This window comes from Anabrus simplex, chromosome X (genome assembly GCF_040414725.1).
Source record: "Anabrus simplex isolate iqAnaSimp1 chromosome X, ASM4041472v1, whole genome shotgun sequence".
Lineage (NCBI taxonomy): Eukaryota > Metazoa > Arthropoda > Insecta > Orthoptera > Tettigoniidae > Anabrus > Anabrus simplex.
This window is the reverse complement of record NC_090279.1, coordinates 126,752,096-126,775,278: the sequence shown is the minus strand read 5'-3', so window position 1 is coordinate 126,775,278 and position 23,183 is coordinate 126,752,096. Positions and strand designations below refer to the sequence as shown.

At 37.4% G+C, this 23,183-nt stretch overlaps 1 protein-coding gene across 1 annotated transcript in view; it reads left to right on the top strand.

Moving 5' to 3' along the window:
- Positions 1–23,183, top strand: part of LOC137503199 (uncharacterized) — a 126,026-nt gene that overhangs the window by 11,677 nt on the left and 91,166 nt on the right. The window contains exon 3 of the mRNA XM_068230713.1: positions 485–580. Within this exon, the coding sequence (XP_068086814.1) occupies positions 485–580 (96 nt within the window). The remainder of the gene's footprint in view (positions 1–484; positions 581–23,183) is intronic.

Sequence of the window (23,183 nt, the reverse complement as noted above, 5' to 3'; positions counted from 1 at the left end):
ATTTTATCTGCCTATAAACAAACTGTATGCTGAGAACAAAAAATTATTTAGAACAGTTGTAACGCTTCTAATTAGTTCACACAACGTTTATGATTTGATTGATATGATTGTACATATGAAAACAGTTCATACAATTTAGTGTTTATGCCTATCACTGCTTCTTTCCAAATTCTGTGTGAGATGGCCCCAATTCCATCCCTGGTATTATATCTTCTGATATGGCTAGAAAATATTTTGCATTTTATATTTTGTTCTCCATCTCATCCTTTCTCTGACATAAGGAGTGGGCAAGAATAGTAACACCATTCTCAGTACAGCCTTTGGTTATAACAGTTTTCTGCTGGTAGAAATCATCCTTAAACATCAGTGAAATTCTGAAAGTAACTGTAATACTGGAAATCAATGAATTAACATATCCATTTGTTAATGACAGTATTTGTAGATGTGTGTTATGAGCATACCTAATATATCTTATTTTCCACAGGAAAATTTTGAACACGTATCAGAAGTGATAGCTCTGAAAGAAGAAGTTAAATCAGAGTTAACAGAGCCAGGGTCATCGCAGGAAAACTCTCGTGAGGTAATGTACATAATTTGATAAGCCATCATCAGGAATTGGAAATAGGTAGAAAATTGCTCAACAGATACCGGGGTTTGATCCTTCATTTCAGGGCACATGATTGATAGTCCTACAGAAAATATACTTTTTTAAGAGATTGACTGTTTACTTACCTAGTTTTCACTTTTCCTTCAAGTTGTTCCACAATCTTGCGTTATGATTTGTGCAGCAGTTAGGATTATTCCAAAGACCTCTATTCTATGTTATTTGGGATCTGGTATCATTCCTACTAATACTTTTGAATTTGTAAATAGTTTTGAACACAAAGTAGCTAAAAGACACATTGTTTTGTTACTGTTACAGGATATTTTACTAGTTGATTCCAAATGAAACAACTTTGTTATCTTATTGATTATATTAATTATTGATTTCTAGATAATGCAGTAATTTGTTCATACAAGTTGTAGGTGATATGCTTGTTTACTGTCAGCATTCACTTGTATACCACACACATTGCAGCCATCTCTTGGGAAGTGAAAAATATTGTTATTCTTCCTAATGTGGTCTGTGGTGTTACTAGACCATTTTGACTTATAATATTTTTACCAGGAAGTACACCTCAACCCCGCACATTTAATAGAAGTGCCTTAAGGAACACTATCTATTGAACAAAACTTGAAACTGCTAATGCATAAAGTAATAATCAGAAGATGTCACTACTGAATAACTGAGTAATATTTTATTTTAAAGTTACTTAAACTGACTGGATTTCTTTGTTTTGTTTTGGTGTACATCTAGAAGTTTGAACTTTTCTCCATAGATGTCCGTACAAAAAACTGAAGTCATGCACTCTGGTGCATGGTGTAATAATTAATGATTTATAGAAGTCTTGTGTTTATAAGTTTTCTCATCTAAATTGACTTTCATGTATTTTGATAGTTCATGGTTTGCAACACTTCCTTCTCATCCTGCCAGCTTTGGAGTCTGGCCAATCACAAATTTTCTGTATTTATTTTTGGCCAGTCATAAGCTTCTTGTATCTACTTTAGTATCCAATAAATTGAGAGGGTGTGGTCGGATTTAGTCCGATGCCTTCTCGAACCCTCCCCTCGGGTATAAATGCCGCGGCTTTTTCTAGTTATCTCGTCTAAACTCGTCAAATATCTGAGTGTGTGTGTTAATAGAGGAGGCGGTGTGCCTAATTGTTCGGCAGGAAGTACATCAGCCCAGGTAAAAGCCACCAGTTTTCTATCTCTGTATCTATCTCCGCAAACTCACCCGAGGGGTAGGTTCTTATATTTAACTATGTAACCATCTGTTTACTATAACGTAAACTTTCTTTCTGCTAATGTAATATTTCATACAGACTTAAACTGTAAATCTGTGAATAGAGAATTCTTTACCATCTTGAATTCCCCTTCAATTTATCTTGAGGTGACTACGATTTTGTAATTTTTTTTTCCTCCTGTAAATCACTCATTAACTTCTTTTTCGAGTCACCTCAGTAGTGTGGGATTCCCTAGCCTCTGCATCATTGGGCCACGAGCCCAAGTAGGGTATTAAATCTTGGTTATAAAGGAGCGCAAGTGTACGGCTCCATATATTTTGAGTTTGGGCCAGTATTTTATCCTGTTCGTCTTTTCCACAAAGGCCCAGTAGTATGGGTAATAGATACCCCTGTGTAAAGGAATTGTAAATTGTACGTTGTGCCTTAAGAGGCAAGAAATTGTAAGGTTTGAGCATAGCCTCCTTGGTTGAATTTAAAGAGCATGTAAACTTTATCGTGATATTGGTGTAATATTGAGGGGGCCTTCGGAAGGCTGTACGTGTAACCTTTGGAGCAAGGTGCTCTTGAACTGTGTCTTGGGAGATATCTCTCGTTATCTAAACAAACACAACATTTGTGAAGTTGTAAACTTGTAAATTGGAGCTGGAAGCTCAAAACTTGTAATTTCCAACCCTTGCATTTCTATTTTTGTTTGCTATTTTGTATCTGACATTTTGTTCCTTCACCTAGTGAAAATTTTTGTTAAGTTTGAGATCTGAAAAGAAATATAACCTTTATTTTAATGTTTAAATTAATCTTTGATATCGTAGATAGACCCATTCAAAGCCGACACCTTTTTTCACCTCTCTGCGTTCCACAGATAATCCCGGAACAATATTACTTCAACATGCAAGGAATAGATAAGCGATTCAAGAGTTATCTTGCCTTTATGTTTCGTAGTTCGTAAGGGGTAGTGTTTGTGAATAGGGCTAGTAAGTTTACCGTTATTCACCTGAACTTTCATTACGTGAATGAATTCGTCATTACCAGGATCTGTTGATTGTTGATTCCCATAGGGAACCTCAAACATTTGTTCCGAATGAGTAAATTTATAATACCAATATAAATGGTCCGTCCAAATGTCCAATAACGGACCATTTATATTGGTATTACCAGGATACACATTAGATCACTGTCATCGCCCACTTCATTGCATTTGTGTCATCTTCTTTCAGTTTGACTATGTTGCTATGGGGTATTTCATTGCCCATTTATTGAGATATTCATTTCAACATCTCTTCTGGGAGTTCTGGGTTAGCTGCTGAAAGTATAGCCTTGTGGGCAAGGTTGTATAATCATGATCAGAGAGTGAAGTAATTGGCTCTCATATAAGGAAATGGGATGTTGTTAGGTAGGAAGTGTCAAAAGGGTCATCATTTAGCTTTGGTGAGGGGATGTGAGTATGTGTTGTAATAATGGTCCCTTCTTTGTTGGTGGAGCGATAAGAACCCATCACTCATCTGAGCTGATATATCAGACTCTTGACAACTGCTTCCCAGATTCCACCAGTGTGGTGCTGCAGAAGGGATGAAATGCCACTTGAGTCCCATGCCTGCAGTTGTGTGAAAAGTAGGGTTTCTGAGGGTTTTGTAGAAAGGCCTTGATTTCTGTAGCTGCTCGAAAGAAGTTTGTTCCATTATTGCTGTAAATATTCAGGAGTTGACCTCTATGAGAACTAAGTCGATAAAGTGCGGAGAGAAATGTTGTTGTGGTGAGATCAGGTATCATGTCTATTTAGACAGCCTTGGTAGATAGGCGGTCTGGTCTTGTTCGATTTCACACGATTTTTTACTAGAATTGGGCAGGCATACTCTATGCTAGTTATAACAAATGGGTATGTCAGGGTTAGAGGCACCCTTTGTGTATTTTGCATTAATTGTTCTGAGTTATCTGCATTCAACTTAGAACACTTGAGATGTGTATGAGTGTGGCTTCTTTCATTCCCCTTTGCTGATGAGATCCTAAACTTTTCTCTCAGTGTGTTGAGTGCCATTATGAAGTAGATGAATGTGTTCTGCCATCATAATTATATTTGTGAGATGAAGCAGAATTTCTAATTCTTCCAGTCCACTAGTATTGGAGTATTGTGCAGTCTTCCACCGACAAGAAGATGGCCTTCCTTATGTATGATTGGATGTATAGTCTTTATATGAGTTGATAGTTTCGTACACAACATTAGTCTAACATTCGTATACAGGGTTCATCTCCGAAACAAACAGTGGACTTTAATTTCACTCCGCGGGTTGTTTACAACAATCTCAGATAATTATATGTCATAAATCTCATGACTGGACCGTATTAAAATGTACATTAATTCAACAATGTTTCAAAAGTTTATTGAAATCCATGTATTCAGTACACCTTGGGTTCTTAATATTAAGACTTTGATCTTGTCATACTAATTTAAGGAGACATCACGTTCCTGATCACTCTAGTCAAAGTGTTACATAGAGGAACGTGTGTTATAAATATGAGGAGACTTGTTGTAATTTCACAAATGACAATTTGCACAATTAAGACATGTCTAAATTCACAAATTCCAATTTACACAATTAAGGCACGTCTAAAAGATGTTTGGTGAAAGGATGTATGTGTTATGAGAGTGGTCCATTCTTTGTTGGTGAAGCGATAAGAATCCATCACTCTTCTGAGGTGATATAACAGACTCTTGACAGCTGCTTCCCAGATTCCACCAAAGTGTGTTGCTGCAGGAGGGATGAAATGCCATGTCAGTCTCATGCCTGCAGTTGTGTGAAGAGTTGGTTTTCTGAGGGTTGTTTTGCAAGAAAGCCTTGATTTCTTTAGCTGCTCCGAAGAAGTTTTGCCATTATCGGTGTAAATGTTCAGCCTAGAGCCAACACTGCATAAGCTCAATGCTCCGCCCATCTCCTCTCCTCCGCCACACTCCGTTCCCTAAATGCCACACAGATACAATACAAGATATGCAAGTGTCACTTGTTCTGATGCTGCAAAGGCAACTAGTTAACACCAGAAAGGTCGAGGGGGTAAGTAAATGTATACACAGCTTTTTTTGTCAAATTTAACCCTTATTTCCTAATCTTGAATATCTTCCTACCCTCCTCTCGTTACAGATTCTTTACCACACATCCCTCAATATTAGATTTCAACATTGAAGCTGTAGCCAACTTCAAGCATGAGCGTCCCCATTTGACTAATAAGACAGGAGGAGGTTATCACATCAGCTAGTAAAGACATACACATTAACACACATTCATGAACATCTTTTCACTTCTACAAAAAAAAAAATAGAAGACTGGCCTCACCATCCAAATACAGGTTTAACAGAGTTTCGCCCATACGGGAAACCGGGGAATGTCAGGGAATTCAATAAATAGCAGGAAATCCAGGAAATAACAGGGAATTCAGAAAGAAGTCTCGAAATTCGTTCTTCTACCAGATGAAATGGTCATACCATGTTTATCCATTAATAGAAGCAAATGTTTCAATTGTTATAAAATTAAGTCTTTTATGCCAGGAATAAATTGTAAATAAATCTGAATAAACATTAAAGAAAACAAGTGTGATCTTGAATGTGAAGTAACCAATAGCATCAGTAGCTATATGGATAGGCTATAGCAAGCAGTAGCGACTATGATTGATCGACTGATCGATCGAATTTTCAATGCTTTGATCTGCTTACTATTGTATATTCTGTGTTGTTGGGGAATGGCAAGGCCTACATTGCGTTCTCAATTTTCTAATCGCTGAAATACATTGCTTCCACAACAAAATTTGCATATAGACAAAATACCACAACCCAACAGATGACTGTTTGTTTACTTTGAAATGACATGTGCGATAGTCACTACCTCGTAAAATGTATATACTGACAAAAAACACTGACTGAATGCAGGAAATGGGCCGATGACCTTCGATGTTAGGCCGCTTAAAACAACAAGCATCAACAACAACAAGAATGCAGGAAAGTGTGAAATTCGCTGAAACTTAATACTCATTCTAGTGCTCATTATTATTATTATTATTATTATTATTATTATTATTATTATTATTATTATTATTACAATTATTAAACGTACTGATGTAGGTAAATCTTGTGTAAATGTATAATGCATCAGGACACTGTTCAGGCCGCACCATGTATAGTTTCTAACCTATCTGTTGAAATGTTTGGTGACGGATGTGAGTGAATGAGGCTCCACAGTAATCAAGTGATTTGAAGGTGTTATACAGCAGTGGAAGTGATAAAAAATTGCAGAAATGTTAATTTGTATATACCCACATGTTTTGTCGGTATTGATCTTCTTTTTGTTCCAAATTTTCATTGTAAGGAAAATGGCCCACCGAAACAATGGAGTTGGAAGCCCAGCCACTACCACTGCTGCCAACATATGCTGCCTCATGAAGTGTGTGTGGACGACTTCATTAATTCGGACAGCTTCCTTGAAAAAATTGTGCAGGCCATTTTGACCTGCATAACAGAAGTGGTCATAAAAGAACTTGAAAAAAGTTTGAAATTTAATATCAGAACACTTTCAGAGTTACCTAAAAAACTTGATAAGAAGGAGACAGATATCCACAAACTGAAGAAGGATAGGGATGCCAAGTGTGATTCATTGGAGCAATACAGCAGAAGTAATGTAAGAATTTTCGGCATCCCTGAATGTTCGAACGAAAGCTGTGATGAACCAGTGCTGAACATGTGTAAAGCAGTAGGTGTAGATGTTAGACTTAATGGCATTGATAGGTGTCACGGAGCAGGACCTCGATCACCAGGGAAAATGAGACCTATCCTAGTGAAATTTTTGTCCTATCGCTCATGTCAGGATATCTTCACTAGGAAAAGGAAACTGAAAGGCTCATCTACGAAAATCCATGAAGATCTAATGGCTATCAGAATGTCCATCTTGAAAATGGCAATTCAGCATTTTGGTTGTACAAACACTTTGACTTACTCAGGAGACATCGTAATCAAAAATGCCGATGGGATGAAATTAAGAGTGTGCCAGTTAATGGAACTTCCTATGGCATAGGCTTCTGTTGCAGTGCTGCCTTATCACTTGGCAATGTGTGTCCACTCCCATCTTTCAACATAAGTCACAGCTGAGAACCTAGTTTTTTCAAGTAGCTTTATCTATGTATCTAGCTCTCTACTTATCTATCCATTTACTGTATTTATTTATCTATTTATCTAAATATCAATTTGCTTATCCCCCTTCTGATCGTACCACCTGTCCATCTACTTACCCTTTTTATTAATTTTCCTAACTGGTTCTAACTTAAGTTGGGCCTCCATATTACGTCCACATAGATCTCACACCAACACTACGTACAATAAGCTCCTACTTGTGTATTCTGTATGCCTAATCTGCTGTTGCACATTATTATTATAATTAATATTATTACTACTACGGACAATTTCACTATCTAATATATGTTAATTGCTGACCATTCATAGGATATAGTCGCATGCTGTGTTCTAGTTAATTTTATTTTACTAATTGGCAATGCATACCACAGCCGTATTCCCTATGACCATAGCAATACTTTCCCTTGTCACACTTCCCCTTCCCAATCCATCCCTTCAACCTGTCTACCTGCTAGTCCATTGACCCAATCCCCACTCCTTGAAGCTGCAACACACATTCTCCAGTCAGCCCTAAATAGACATAAAAGCGCATTTCACATGTCACGTTAATGCAAAGAGTTTAGTTTCTCAAGCTCGTATACATGAACTAAAAGCGATTTTCATACTACTGTCCTTTGATATAATCTTATGCAGTGAAAGTTGGTTCAAAGTCCAACAGCAGGCTAAGAATCTGGAATTACCTGGCTACTGCCTTCTGAGGAATGAGAGACTTCGTGCTTGATACCTCAAATTATCTGTCAGTCTCCTCAACCGTATGAGCGAAAACCCGAGTACATGTTCATAGAGATACAGGTCTCTACTGTGAAATGCTTAGTAGGTGCTGTATACAAGCCACCTAAAGCTCACCGTTTGAATGACTTAGAGACAGATCTTAACAGAATCTATGTACAAACATGTTATAATGATGGGAGACTTCAATACAAACCTTCTAGATTCATATCCTTCCAAAACCACCCATCTATTGAACATGTTTCTGGCATGCGGTATGGCGATCCTCCTACTTTCTCCCACTCACCACACTAAAACTTCACACACACTACTGAACGTAATAGTAACGAACAACCCTGACAGAGTATTACGTCATGGCCAGATATCTGCTCCCGGACTGTCAGCCCATGACATTATCTTTATGTCTTACGCACTGAAATACCCCAAACATAAACCTAAATATGTGACTTACAGAGACTATAGCCATATTGACATCGAAAAATTATTGAAAGACGCTATTTCGATGCTGTGGCAGGAGATAACTCATACAACTAACATTGACAACATGGTCAACCCTTTCAATAACATGATATTTCACATTTTTGACAAACACGCCCCTCTATGAACAGCACGCATCTTTAAAAGACTCCTCCGTGGATAAAAAATATTAGAAGTAATGATGGCCAAGCGGGATGCAGCTCATAGGAAATATAAACATTACCCGACAGAGGAAAACTTTATTACAAATGACTATGTATTAAAACGGCTGATACAGTAAGAAACGCTCGACTATCGTACGCCCATGACCTTATAAAACCTCACGTAAGACCCGGTACCTTATGGAAGTCAATCCAACAATTCGGACTAAATAAACCGAACAAGGTAGACGATTTGGAGTTTTCTGTTGATGAATTCAATAATCACTTAATGTCTTCCCATGTTCAGTTAAACGAAGAAGCAAAAGAAAATCTTTTGAGTGCAAATTACAACCCACTACGCATAGGCAGAGACAAATTTTATTGTAGTTATGTCTCACCTCTGCAAGTGAAAGCGCTTTTCTTGCAAATTAAAACTAAATCCACAGGGGAGGACAACATATGCATTATAATGATAAAGAAAATTATCGACATCATTATTCCAGTATTGACATTCATATACACCTTCTTCCTTCAAAACAGTGTATTTCCAACTGTCTGTAAAATGACCCTGGTACATCCTTTACAAAAAACAAACTTTACACTAAACAGTGACTACAGACCTATTAATATACTGTCTATAACAGCCAAAGGACTCGAACACATTGTGCATAATCAAATCACGAACTATCTCATCGACCACGACATACTAGACCCACACTAGTCAGCTTTCCGACGAAATCACAGTACATGTACTACCTTGCTAAGCGTGAGTGATGAGGCTACTGATGAGCAAAAGCTGACAATTCTAGTATTGTTGCACTTCAGCAAAGCATTTGACTCTGTAGACCATGAGTTGCTCCTATCCAAACTTTATCGCCTAGGGTTCTCCTACAGTACTCTGAAATGGATGGGAGCCTATTTACGCGAACGTCACCAAAGTGTCGTCAATCAGGGTACCTTTTCTTCGTGGCAATATATAAAAACAGGTGTAACACAAGGGTTAACCCTAGCTCCCTTGCCACTTTCTGTCTATATCAATGATTTAGCTAAACAGCTGACTCATTTTAAATGTCACATTTTTGCTGGCAACGTACAATTGTATATCCATGCAAAACCAACAGACGTTTCGGAAGCAATCGAGGAAATTAGCATGGATCTAGTACGCCCTCCTCGTGGCATTGCCCCATAGGTTAGCATTGGGAGCACTCTACACCCAGGGTCTTGACGGGTTCTTTTATTGTTGTGGGGCTGTTTCATAAAATCACAGGACTTTGTGTGTGCCTCAGCTAGCTAATACGTTCCGGTGAATAGAAATCGCATCAACGGTGGAAAATTGGATTCGGAATCCTATCGGGCGGCTTATTATCAAATTTCTATATTAAAGTTTCTAAGCCAATCGCCGTTATGTTTGCATCACCTATTCTCATATTTTATGACATGCTTGTAACAATCGAGACCTTGTCTTGAATTAAAATTGATTATACCAAATATGATCTTGGAATTTGAATTAATTTCATAAGTAAGGCCATGTATATCTATTTTATAATGAAAAGATGGAGATATTCTGGATCGAATTATATTTATTAATATAAATGATCCTACTAGTTAAGACGAAACCAAAGTATAACCCAGATTTCAAATATTACCAAAAAACAAATTGGTAATGACATAAAACGGCTGTCGTAATTTAATTAATTTATACCCGATTCAACATAATGCAGTGATTTCAAATTGATCATTCCTCATTTTATAATAGCTATTTGAAATTCCAAACCTAAATCTATATTTATTCAATAACGTGCCTAAACCTGGAAAATTACCATTATGACCGTGTTCTTTCTTTTACTCCACAAGTTTTAGGTATTCTTATTCCTCCAGTTTTGATTTGATGTCTGATTTTCAATAGGAGAATCCCGTTCATGTCAAATTCAGCTGATAATAATGTCTTTTTTTATGTGATGCCTAACCTAATTAAAATAAATAATCATCACCACCTTAACTAACTCGTACGTCCTGATGAGGTTCGCCTCAACGCGACAATAATTACACGTCCATCCTCGCGCATACCTTCGAGGATCAGGTTACCTTAATGCTAATGCATAAAATAAATAATCATAGATAATATACATAAGGACAAGAATATATACACTCAAATGTTAATAAAACCACATACGACATCTCTACTACATCTACTAAACTACGATGTCCATGAAGTAAACATCTAACTTATTAATATCACGTCATATATCCTCGAAGCCGTACGCGTGGTAAACCTTATGCACGCCTCAAACACGTCGCCGTCATACTGACTAAAAACCCTAATGATTGACATAAATTTTGAATATGACATCCGAAACGTAACGATAATCGATAGGACAATTGTGACCGACATCTCATCGCAATTAATAATTATATGCCTTACCATCTTAGCCTACACTTACATATCAACATTACGATCCCAGCATTCAATCATGTAAGAGTATTATAACCTTAACATCATCTTATACCAGGGCATTACAATTTCAGCATTAGCTTATATACGAGTGTTACACCTCCTTTTGCTTTATCTAACTTCACACTGGCATAACGCAATTAAATAATACGTTCTATGTAGCGACATCAAGATAAATCTTCATTGTCACCTCCCATCTTATTAAATAATCCACACAGTACAGCACTTTTCAATATTTCAACCACTAAATTTGCAACCTTATCAAGAAAAGCACCAAACAACAACGAAAACCAAACTCAATACTTACCATAAGGGCAGTAGCACCAAATATGAAGCGTGGAGGGCAAAATAGGGAGTGAAAAGGGCAGGATCTTACTTTAACATTTGACAGGTTGGCAGGTCAACATTGTTAACTACTAAATGACAGACGAAATAAAATCGTAAATAAGATGTTTACTTAAAGAGAAAAAAAATTAATTCATAGTATTTATGGTTAAATAAACACTTTCTTTCAAAAAAAAAATAAAGGGTAAATAACTTTCTTTCAAAACACTTAACATTTAAATAAATGAACTGAATTCATTAAAACTAAATGGTACTAACTCAGACCAGTAGCAGAATTATAATACAGAAGAGGATTACAATCTTATTAACAAATGCCTTTTGTAAAAAAATATATATATATATATTATTTTTAATTTTAAAATTAGATTTTAAACTTTAAGGTATACCATTGTAAATTAATTACTGGCCATAGATAATTAACTTGTTGCAACAAGGATTCAATCTTCCTTTTGTCAATCACTAGGCAATACACACCATACACACAAACCCGAAATATGTGCCAAGCAGAACCAAAATTACAAAATAACTTAAAGAAACGAACCAAAAGTTAATAACTAGGAACCAGAAAAATATTCCCCAAATTCATACAGTATTACAAGGGGAGGAAAAAAAATTATGTTCCACAATGTAAAACGAACAACCACACACGCTAAAGGTCCACTAGCAACTCACGACCCAAGCTATTAAAATTTCATTTAATAATAGGCAAAGCCTGCCAAAATTTTAGCGTTTACCAGATAATAAGTATTTAGGCTAGTGACGTAACAAAACTACGTAAGAATAAGGAATGTGAGCGTTAATCACCCCGAAGTTCAAGAACCGGGCAAATAAATTTCAGATTTCTACAACCGAGGAGTACTGACATGACTAATAATAATAATAATAATAATAAATTATAATTACATGTATCATGATATTAAATTCATAGAAGGTGGCATTTCCTATAAAGAATAATTTTACATAAGACCAAGATGGTCGTTATTAAATTAATTACGAGGCGGCCTTGGAAGCCACAACAATGAACACATGAGATAAGACCGAACGCGGGAGATATCGGCAAGAAAGAACTACATAGCAACATGACACAATTTGGAAAATCACACTAAATACGATACAATCAGAGTACGCATTTCAAAATCAGAGAAAACAGGCAGAGAGAGAAACACACACCGAGCAATAATAATAATAATAATAATAATAAATAACAATACGAACAACCAAAACAATACGCACACCGTATATGGAGCAGAAAACCAAAAAACGTACAACAATCTCAATAACAGCAAGGAAGGAATGACATAAAGCACATATGCTCACCGCGAGTTTCCAATTCGCCTCGTAATTAAATTTACATATCACTTTTACATGAGAATTTTATCAATAGTGATTTAAATTTTCCAGTCGGCTAGTAAATTTCCAAATACCGGGTATAGAGTTCAAATTCAATTCACACTACATTGGCGATAACTCCAGGTAGGCCTAAAATTAAATAACAGTGATAACGTTGGTTCGTTAACGGACAAGATAATGTTTTTGAAAATTCCAAGACGACGGTTGTAAACAATGTCTCCTCCAAGTAATCCACTGAAGTACGCGTTGCTCCAAGATAATTTTTGAATAAATATTACTTACATGCTGGTGGTTTTATATCCAAATTAGTGCAATCCTTTATCACAACTTACACCAGAAACATGTTTTCAGAGATAATCTGCCTGCCTTGGCATGCAGGCTCACACTTAACACTCACATAGTAGAATTAAAATAATCACCAAAATACAAAGTTACTATCACTAGTGGAACATAACAAGACAGAAAACGTATTCAGGCCATTGCCTATTCTATCTCCCACCTAACCGGGAGTATCTAACTCCATTTCACCACTCTTCAAAGTCTTTTTAGGAACAAGGCTAATGGCGTCCATCTCACAGCTCGCTCAGAACAAGACTACATGCTCGCTAGTTGACGAGACAGCAAATCAACTGCAGAGCGCTCCCTTCAAGAGAGACACTACGCATGCTCAAGTCAAGGATTAGCTTATTGGGCCAATGAGGAAAATCAAAATTATTGACGTAATAATGGATTTTAAATGCATTTTAAATACCCACAGTACCGGCACATAAATTAACGGCAGTTCAACAATGGCCGATAATTGCAGATAAAAGACCCCACACACAAATATACATGTCCAACAAATGAGGGTATCGTAAATTATTGTCTCAGTTCTCCCCTCCGTAAGCCAAAACACGGGGAGGCGAAGTGTCAAGATGTTGGGATACAAAATTATATGATACAATTTCAATGTCCAAAATAAATCTTCATACGTTGATACAGGGACGATAGTCCAACATATTAAGTACAGCAACATGGAAAGGTCTTACTTGGTTGAGGGATAGCAGAACTTCACCAAATACCAGTAGATAAACACGTTGAGTGTGACCGAAGAGATACAACGGGGCCAGCGTCACATCACACACCACACAAGTTGACAGTACACAACATAGTTTAATCACACCAGCACATGGCGTAGTAAGCAACCACAGATATTTCATACACTAGTTCTCCGTTCAGCAGATGCATGGGTGTAACGCCGCGCGATTAAAACTGAAACACCACACACACGAGCAAAAGCGAGGGACCAAGTGCATATTTACAGACCACAATGAACCACACATGTTAGAGACCACAACATTTTTCCAACTAGGTTTCCAGGACACCTTAGTAATATTTCATTATGTTTCGAGGAGTTACACAAGTTCCACATGTCCAAATTTACCAGCGATAACAGTTCAAATTTTGCACCCGCGTTAAACATATAACACCGTTAACATCATTACACCAGACCATTAGTTTGTATTGGCATTAGAGAAATTACCAAAATAATTTTATCATTTTACATTCTTTTGTTGGCTAGTAAGCAAAGATACACCAGTTTTTGGAATTACCAATTTATGAGTTATAGTATTACCCATCCAACCTTTGAATAAGATTTACATATTAAGAAAAAGGAGAAAATAACTGAAATATCCCAAGACTTCAACATACTAGTATCAAGACCAATCACAAGAGATCAGAAAAATAATTTTGAATATTCAAGGTGGCTCATGGAATCCAGTGGCAAGTTACAGTGGTTTTAGTCCCAGCAAGTTAAGTAAAATTCAATAGACTCAACCATTTGATAGGTCGAAGACCATTATAGTTTACACATTCTTTTACATGTGATCCTAGCATTCTTCCACACATTACATAATTCCACAAGACAGTACAGATACCAGAAAGATCCTTAAGACCAAGAACAGGAAAGATAAATGACCAGGGGGTACATGGAGGTAACAACTGAAAAGCATATGCTAGAGGTATGTAGCAGTACACATACCGATAAACCATCTATAGAAATCAGGTAACCCAGAACACAAAATTAGGAAAACAGGTAACGAAGAGGCAGAAAAATTACAGTATACACAACCATCCGCAACCATAACGTAGCAATCACATGGATAATCGACCAAGAATAAGAAGCAAGTCATGGCAATATCTGGAGACTTCGTCGACAATATAATAGGTAGAGGGGTGTAAACAATGTGTGTCCGCAAGAGATCACCATACAACCATTACCGAGGCCAACAACCACATGAGAGCCAACAATTACAGTCAGGACGATAGAGAACAACTGACAAGACATGGAAAAGACATTACATCAAACGGAATCAGCTCAACGCAGCATAACAAGGGCCAAAATTCAGGGAAAGTTACCTCTCCATATAAATAATCTTTGAATATACTGAGCACAGGTGTATTATCACAACCATCAAGTGTTCAGAAGAACCTCTGGATAACCCAGGACTAATAATATGGTGGCAAAACAACAGTCCACCCTGTGTGATTAGGCCAATCACCACAGACACCCTACCAGCCAGTCGGAATACACGGGATATAATAAAATATAAACGATGAAGAAGTGATAGGTTACACGATGACAAAGCGCATAAGTTGATGGAGAAGAACCTTCAGTCAATCAGTTGGGTCCCATACCCCAACGACGGACAAGGAATTTTAGCGACAGTTCCGGATTCATCCCAAATGATCCCATACTCATTGGAATAGAACCCAGAACAGTCAGATGACAACCAGGCAACAATATAGAGTTGCGAAAACATGCAGGGTAGAGCCAGAAGCAACTGAGTTACAAGGGGTTACCTTACTAAACCAGACGAGGAACTACGGAAGGCACGAACAAAGGAATACCTTATGTAAATAAGATAAATCGGAAGATTTCACACAGAGACAACCACCAGGTGCAAGGAAAATTTCTCGTGCACAAATTTTTCACAATAACAGCTGATCACATACAGCATCAGATACACGGATACAAATCAAAAGCGACATAAGCTCTCATACCACTAGACATCAAATGAAGACATGATCAGGACAGTGTACATTCACAAAATGACAAGATTTACCAATTACACTCCCATAACCCACAGAAAATGAACAGGAAGGAAGATTTATTGCAGAAGGTTAATTTCAGAACAGATTCCACCATAATTAGATAAAGAACGCCACCAGTAACAACACAACAATTGCGAAACTCACAACCAAAATCCCAACATGAAGACACAGTAAAAACGAAGGGTCGTTTAAGCGATAAGCCAGCTGTACTCCACACCAGAACTCAGAAATGAACCCACACAACTGCCATGAAGTACCAGTAACACCACACAGGTATAACGACAACTGACAAGGGCAACCAAGAATCAACACATGCAGCAACCCACCAGGACTAGCAATGAAAAATCAGGAAGAATGAAAATTCACTCAAGCACATGGCCAAAACTGATATCATTAACCAGCACCAAAAGATCACACACATGCGTGACACTAGTCACACACAATGAGCAGCAGAGAATGAAACCCAGAGCAAGAGTTTAGTACACAGACACCTGACAGAAAATATGCAAGGGGAAGAAGCTAATACACAATGACTACAATTAACCAGGTCAAATAAACCACAGATTCACAAAGAAATTAAGACCACACCTCATTACAACAAGACCACATGAGTGAAGTACATGCACACAGCAGAAAAGGGTGAATAAAAGGCGATGAGTAGTACCAAAAGGACAAGACATGAATAACATCAGGTACAGAAATTAATCACTCCACAACAGAACTGACAGAGCTACCTGACATGGACTCATCAAATTAAAAAGATAATACCCTCTCAGATGAACCATACAGACGTAGCCTATCACCGTTCAATCAGGACACTCATTTCAGACTACATGACAACAAGAACACTGCCCAAGGTTACACTAATAGCATTAAACACAACAAATCCAAGTGAGATTCCCATCAATACACCATAATCACATGACATAATCATCCACGAGTTCAATACAGACCTACAACAACACCATATCAAGAACGGGAACATGCACAAGACCACATAAGGTAAAATAGGAAGAAATCCCACAGCACATGACCCAGATACGAACCAATATAGGCCTACATAAGCAAGAACCACCAACACATGAGAACTCACCACATTAAATAAACTCAGAATAACAACAGAAGACACATCGTAACCTGGACAAGGCAGGACAGTAAAATAAGGTGGAAGGAGAGCGTCACCATGGGTCAAGATTGTAAATCAATTCCACATGTTCAGGCCAAACAGCGAGGTGGGTACATAGTTACTGCAAGATAAAATTTTATTACAATACAATTTCATATCACACACTCTGGACCATGGATGAAACTGGAATAAAAACATCACTTAGAATTTAAATCAGGGTCACAACAGCAGTTCCAAAACCCACCACAAATTAATCCAAGTAAATCCCACCAAGGACAGGTACTGCAATTCCAGCAAGGGCTATAGTATACCAAGAAGCTGCAGATAACAAGGTCAAAGAACATCACATCATTAAGGTAAAATGTGGAAGAAACTTTCAATTATTTAAATCAGAAGCAGATTAAGTAAATACTTCAAATTAATTATTAATAAAAGTGAGAATGGTCCTCAACTTACCCCTACATGGCAGGTACAGAATAAGCAGACCCCAAAACACAACAGGATTCCATGACCATGGAACATGGTAAACAAAACAAGCAGCAAGTGCACAGATACAGAGCCACGCCATACTCCAAGTACAAGAAGGCAACGACAAGCAAGTCTCGATCAAACATGAAACACATATTAAGCACAATTACTTGGATCCATTTCAGTTTTACAATTTTTAAGTTTAAAAGGTTGGTCACTTTTAGCAGCTAGCAACATTGACCTGTGCAACTTATCAAGGTGTTAGAACAACAACAACCACCACGGCGAAAGCTACCACAACACTACTGCAACCTTATCAAGAAAAGCACCAAACAACAACGAAAACCAAACTCAATACTTACCATAAGGGCAGTAGCACCAAATATGAAGCGTGGAGGGCAAAATAGGGAGTGAAAAGGGCAGGATCTTACTTTAACATTTGACAGGTTGGCAGGTCAACATTGTTAACTACTAAATGACAGACGAAATAAAATCGTAAATAAGATGTTTACTTAAAGAGAAAAAAAATTAATTCATAGTATTTATGGTTAAATAAACACTTTCTTTCAAAAAAAATAAAGGGTAAATAACTTTCTTTCAAAACACTTAACATTTAAATAAATGAACTGAATTCATTGAAACTAAATGGTACTAACTCAGACCAGTAGCAGAATTATAATACAGAAGAGGATTACAATCTTATTAACAAATTTTAAACTTTAAGGTATACCATTGTAAATTAATTACTGGCCATAGATAATTAACTTGTTGCCACAAGGATTCAATCTTCCTTTTGTCAATCACTAGGCAATACACACCATACACACAAACCCGAAATATGTGCCAAGCAGAACCAAAATTACAAAATAACTTAAAGAAACGAACCAAAAGTTAATAACTAGGAACCAGAAAAATATTCCCCAAATTCATACAGTATTACAAGGGGAGGAAAAAAAATTATGTTCCACAATGTAAAACGAACAACCACACACGCTAAAGGTCCACTAGCAACTCACGACCCAAGCTATTAAAATTTCATTTAATAATAGGCAAAGCCTGCCAAAATTTTAGCGTTTACCAGATAATAAGTATTTAGGCTAGTGACGTAACAAACTACGTAAGAATAAGGAATGTGAGCGTTAATCACCCCGAAGTTCAAGAAATAAATTATAATTACATGTATCATGATATTAAATTCATAGAAGGTGGCATTTCCTATAAAGAATAATTTTACATAAGACCAAGATGGTCGTTATTAAATTAATTACGAGGCGGCCTTGGAAGCCACAACAATGAGCACATGAGATAAGACCGAACGCGGGAGATATCGGCAAGAAAGGACTACATAGCAACATGACACAATTTGGAAAATCACACTAAATACGATACAATCAGAGTACGCATTTCAAAATCAGAGAAAACAGGCAGAGAGAGAAACACACACCGAGCAATAATAATAATAATAATAATAATAAATAACAATACGAACAACCAAAACAATACGCACACCGTATATGGAGCAGAAAACCAAAAAAACGTACAACAATCTCAATAACAGCAAGGAAGGAATGACATAAAGCACATATGCTCACCGCGAGTTTCCAATTCGCCTCGTAATTAAATTTACATATCACTTTTACATGAGAATTTTATCAATAGTGATTTAAATTTTCCAGTCGGCTAGTAAATTTCCAAATACCGGGTATAGAGTTCAAATTCAATTCACACTACATTGGCGATAACTCCAGGTAGGCCTAAAATTAAATAACAGTGATAACGTTGGTTCGTTAACGGACAAGATAATGTTTTTGAAAATTCCAAGACGACGGTTGTAAACAATGTCTCCTCCAAGTAATCCACTGAAGTACGCGTTGCTCCAAGATAATTTTTGAATAAATATTACTTACATGCTGGTGGTTTTATATCCAAATTAGTGCAATCCTTTATCACAACTTACACCAGAAACATGTTTTCAGAGATAATCTGCCTGCCTTGGCATGCAGGCTCACACTTAACACTCACATAGTAGAATTAAAATAATCACCAAAATACAAAGTTACTATCACTAGTGGAACATAACAAGACAGAAAACGTATTCAGGCCATTGCCTATTCTATCTCCCACCTAACCGGGAGTATCTAACTCCATTTCACCACTCTTCAAAGTCTTTTTAGGAACAAGGCTAATGGCGTCCATCTCACAGCTCGCTCAGAACAAGACTACATGCTCGCTAGTTGACGAGACAGCAATTCAACTGCAGAGCGCTCCCTTCAAGAGAGACACTACGCATGCTCAAGTCAAGGATTAGCTTATTGGGCCAATAAGGAAAATCAAAATTATTGACGTAATAATGGATTTTAAATGCATTTTAAATACCCACAGTACCGGCACATAAATTAACGGCAGTTCAACAATGGTCGATAATTGCAGATAAAAGACCCCACACACAAATATACATGTCCAACAAATGAGGGTATCGTAAATTATTGTCTCAAAATTTTATGTAAGCTAATCCACACATCAGTGGCATATCACGATATCATCCCCATGTTTTATTATTCATCATCATAATAACTATTACCACCACAAGCACTTAATACACTTGAATTATTCATCAACACAATGACCACCATCATCGCAGGTACTTAATATATTTAACACTCACACCATCATCATTGTCATTATTATTATTATTATCTCACGTTGATTTACACTAGTGTCATTACTCACAACATTACTACATTTGTGTCACTTACCTGCATTACCAAGGTTAGCTTCGCGATAAATATGCTGATTCTATGTTAATGTTGTTAAATATGTATACATAGGCTCGTGTCTTCCAGTAATCACGGCACTACAACATAATATAAGCGATGTCGAAGTCATCCACTAACATAACCATTCATTCACTCGCATGGTATCGTATCATTTCGAATGCCGAGTCGCCAAACGCATATGAGAATTCCTATATACCAAATAACATAATATCACGCCGCTCGAGGTGTAATTACTATTACGTTTTGGCGAACTACTTCAGAACATGTACTACATATACATTACTACCTACATTAAAGAAACTAGTAACTAAAATAAAATACAGATGCATGTTGCATCAAATAAAGTGCACACAGTAAAAATACATCATTATAATGGAAAGCAGTTACTGACTTGAATGGCAAGGGTTATATGAATCACTGGCTTAGGTTATCCATCCCGGTAACCACTCCATCATCTCAGCTGGACCTACTCGTACATGATTTAGCACTCCATATTCTCCTGTGAATTAGTACTTCTTGAATACATTTCTGACAACATCATTTTAGACTCATGCAGATTACACCTGAAAAAGGTTAATATTATTTCTTTAACAATACACACAGCCACTAGTAAATCAATTACGCATACACTTCTGATTATATGAAGTTATTTACGATACGGACAATCTCTATTATATATCGTATTGCTCCTTCTGTAATGGCTTGGCCTTTATACAATCATAAGCATATCACCGTTATTTTAGGCCAGGTGCATTCGCTTAACTGCATTTACATATCCCCTGATAACTTCCTTTTGCAAACAATTTCTAATTTTTACGTATCATTTCCATACTACCATCACATTGACATTAACAATGAACAAGAATACTTTTAACGTTTTACACTAGTCATAGAATAACAAAATTAGATACTAGATGTGGAACTCTATCTTAGGTGTTTACTTACATCAACTGACACCTAGATGTCGCTACCGTTCTTATTAACAAATATCGATATTTTATACTCCGTAACATTACCCTATGTGTTCAATCTTTGGTTTCGTCTTGTTTTCATACATTCTACATTTTGCATTTGATTTAATTCTAACAATATTTACACATATATACACGTTTTCTCCGCTTAGAGATGAAGGTAAAGTCCTTTCTTCACAATCACTTCATTGCGTATTCGACATTTATAAACCAGTCCTCGTCTAAATTGCTCCGGCGCCATGTTTCCGGACCTCGTGCTAGTTGGTTTTGTTTGCGCTGTAGCATATGTCACACATGAATACGGCACACTAGAAGCCATAAGCTAATGATCTTCCCAGCATGGACTTATTTTAAACCCAAAACATCCCAAACCATAGCAGTTGCCCACTCAAGACTTATTTCCACTAATTACTGCATGTCCACTCCTCAGGTACGACTTCAAAAGCAAGCTTTACTCTAAAAAGTCTCGGAATGGTCATTGAACAGCACTTCTCGCGGACGGATCAGACAATATCTGTGAGTAGACGATTTTTCGCGATGCTGCACCTATTGAACAATTTCAAATTTACTTTCCCCATTCAGTTTAAGGAAGAAACTAGTTGAAACCCTCGTTCTTCCAATATTCGATTATTGTGACGTAGTTTACAAAGGCATGAAAACCGAGCTTCGGAATAAACTACGATGTGCACAGAATGCCTGTGTAAGATTTATATTTAATCTGAAATTTTCAGATAATTTTACCCAGTCTTATGTCGACCTCGGATGGCTACGCCTTGAAGACATACGCAAGCTGCATACCCTAACTTCATTGCATCAAATCCTTACCTTACAATCCCCATCTTACTTGTATGAACGATTTCATAGCCTTTCTGAACACCATGATAAAAACACCAGAGCGCTGAGCTCGACATTGCTCGCTATTCCTAAGCAAAAATCATTTACCTACAATAATTCCTTCACTGTTGTGGCCAGCCGTGAATGGATATTCCTTCTGCAGGAGGTCAGAGGGATATCAAACCGAGGAAGATTTAAAAGTATGTGCTAAAAATATCTCTATGAAACGAGCTTGTAGAGCGACAGATTTCTTCTTATTCACCTTCTTCTCCTCATCCTGGCCTTTCCTCCTCCTCTTCTTCTTCTCCTTATATCATTCATCAGTAGTGTTAGAGAGTACTCAGCTGTGGCTCCCTGCATAGTTAACCTTATCACGATCCTCATTTTGAAATGTTTTTCGCCAACAATAAAGACACGAAAACTGTAACATTTGTTTGTGGGTTGGATTCTCCAAATTATGATTATTATTATTATTATCATCATTATTAGTGTGTGTTTTTTTATGGTACTTAATAATTGAATAGCAGAGCTGAGTAGCTGAAAAGGTTAAGGCGCTAGTGTTCAAATACGCCCGCCTTGTTTCGTTAGATTTACTGGCACATGAAGGAAAGCTTGCAGGACTAAATTCTGGCACATTGGCATCTCAGATCAAAAATTAGATGGAAGGCTTTTCCGGCGTTTGCTCTATTAACCAGCGCTTCGTCTTAGGTCTGACACTAGACTCTTCAGAGTGGGATGTGTCAGACCCTACCCACTGACGCTGAGGTGTATGCAGGTGCACATCATCATCATCATTAAGTTATTTCATTCCCACCCTCAAGGGGTGGGCGGGCCATCAGCTCAACTAGGAGCTCTTCGGCCTTCGGTTGGGAAGAAAGTGTGAGAAAACTTTCCACAGGGTGGTATGTATCGTACATACCTGACAAAGAGTAGAAGTATGAGAGAGGCGTGGGGCACTACGACCAACAAGGCGGAACCCAGGGAGGACCCGCACGGCCCCCGCCCAGGCAGACCCCAGAAACACCAGAGACAAGAAACTGTATGGAGTCTGCTAGGGTGCTCGGGCGCGCATTACAGAATTGGAAAGTATTACAGCGAAAATACAACAAGATTTACAGATGTTGTTGAGGAACAGTGAGTGGGTGCGGAATGTAGGTATAAGTGGAAGGACATGGGTAGTATTGAAGAAGGAGATAGTACAGATTAGTGGTAATATTAATAATGTTATTTGTTTTACGTCCCACTAACTACTTTTTAAGGTCTTCGGAGACGCCGAGGTGCCGGAATTCAATCCCGCAGGAGTTCTTTAACGTGCCAGTAAATCTACCGACACGGGGCTGTCGTATTTGAGCACCTTCAAATACCACCGGACTGAGCCAGGATCGAACCTGCCAAGTTGGGGTT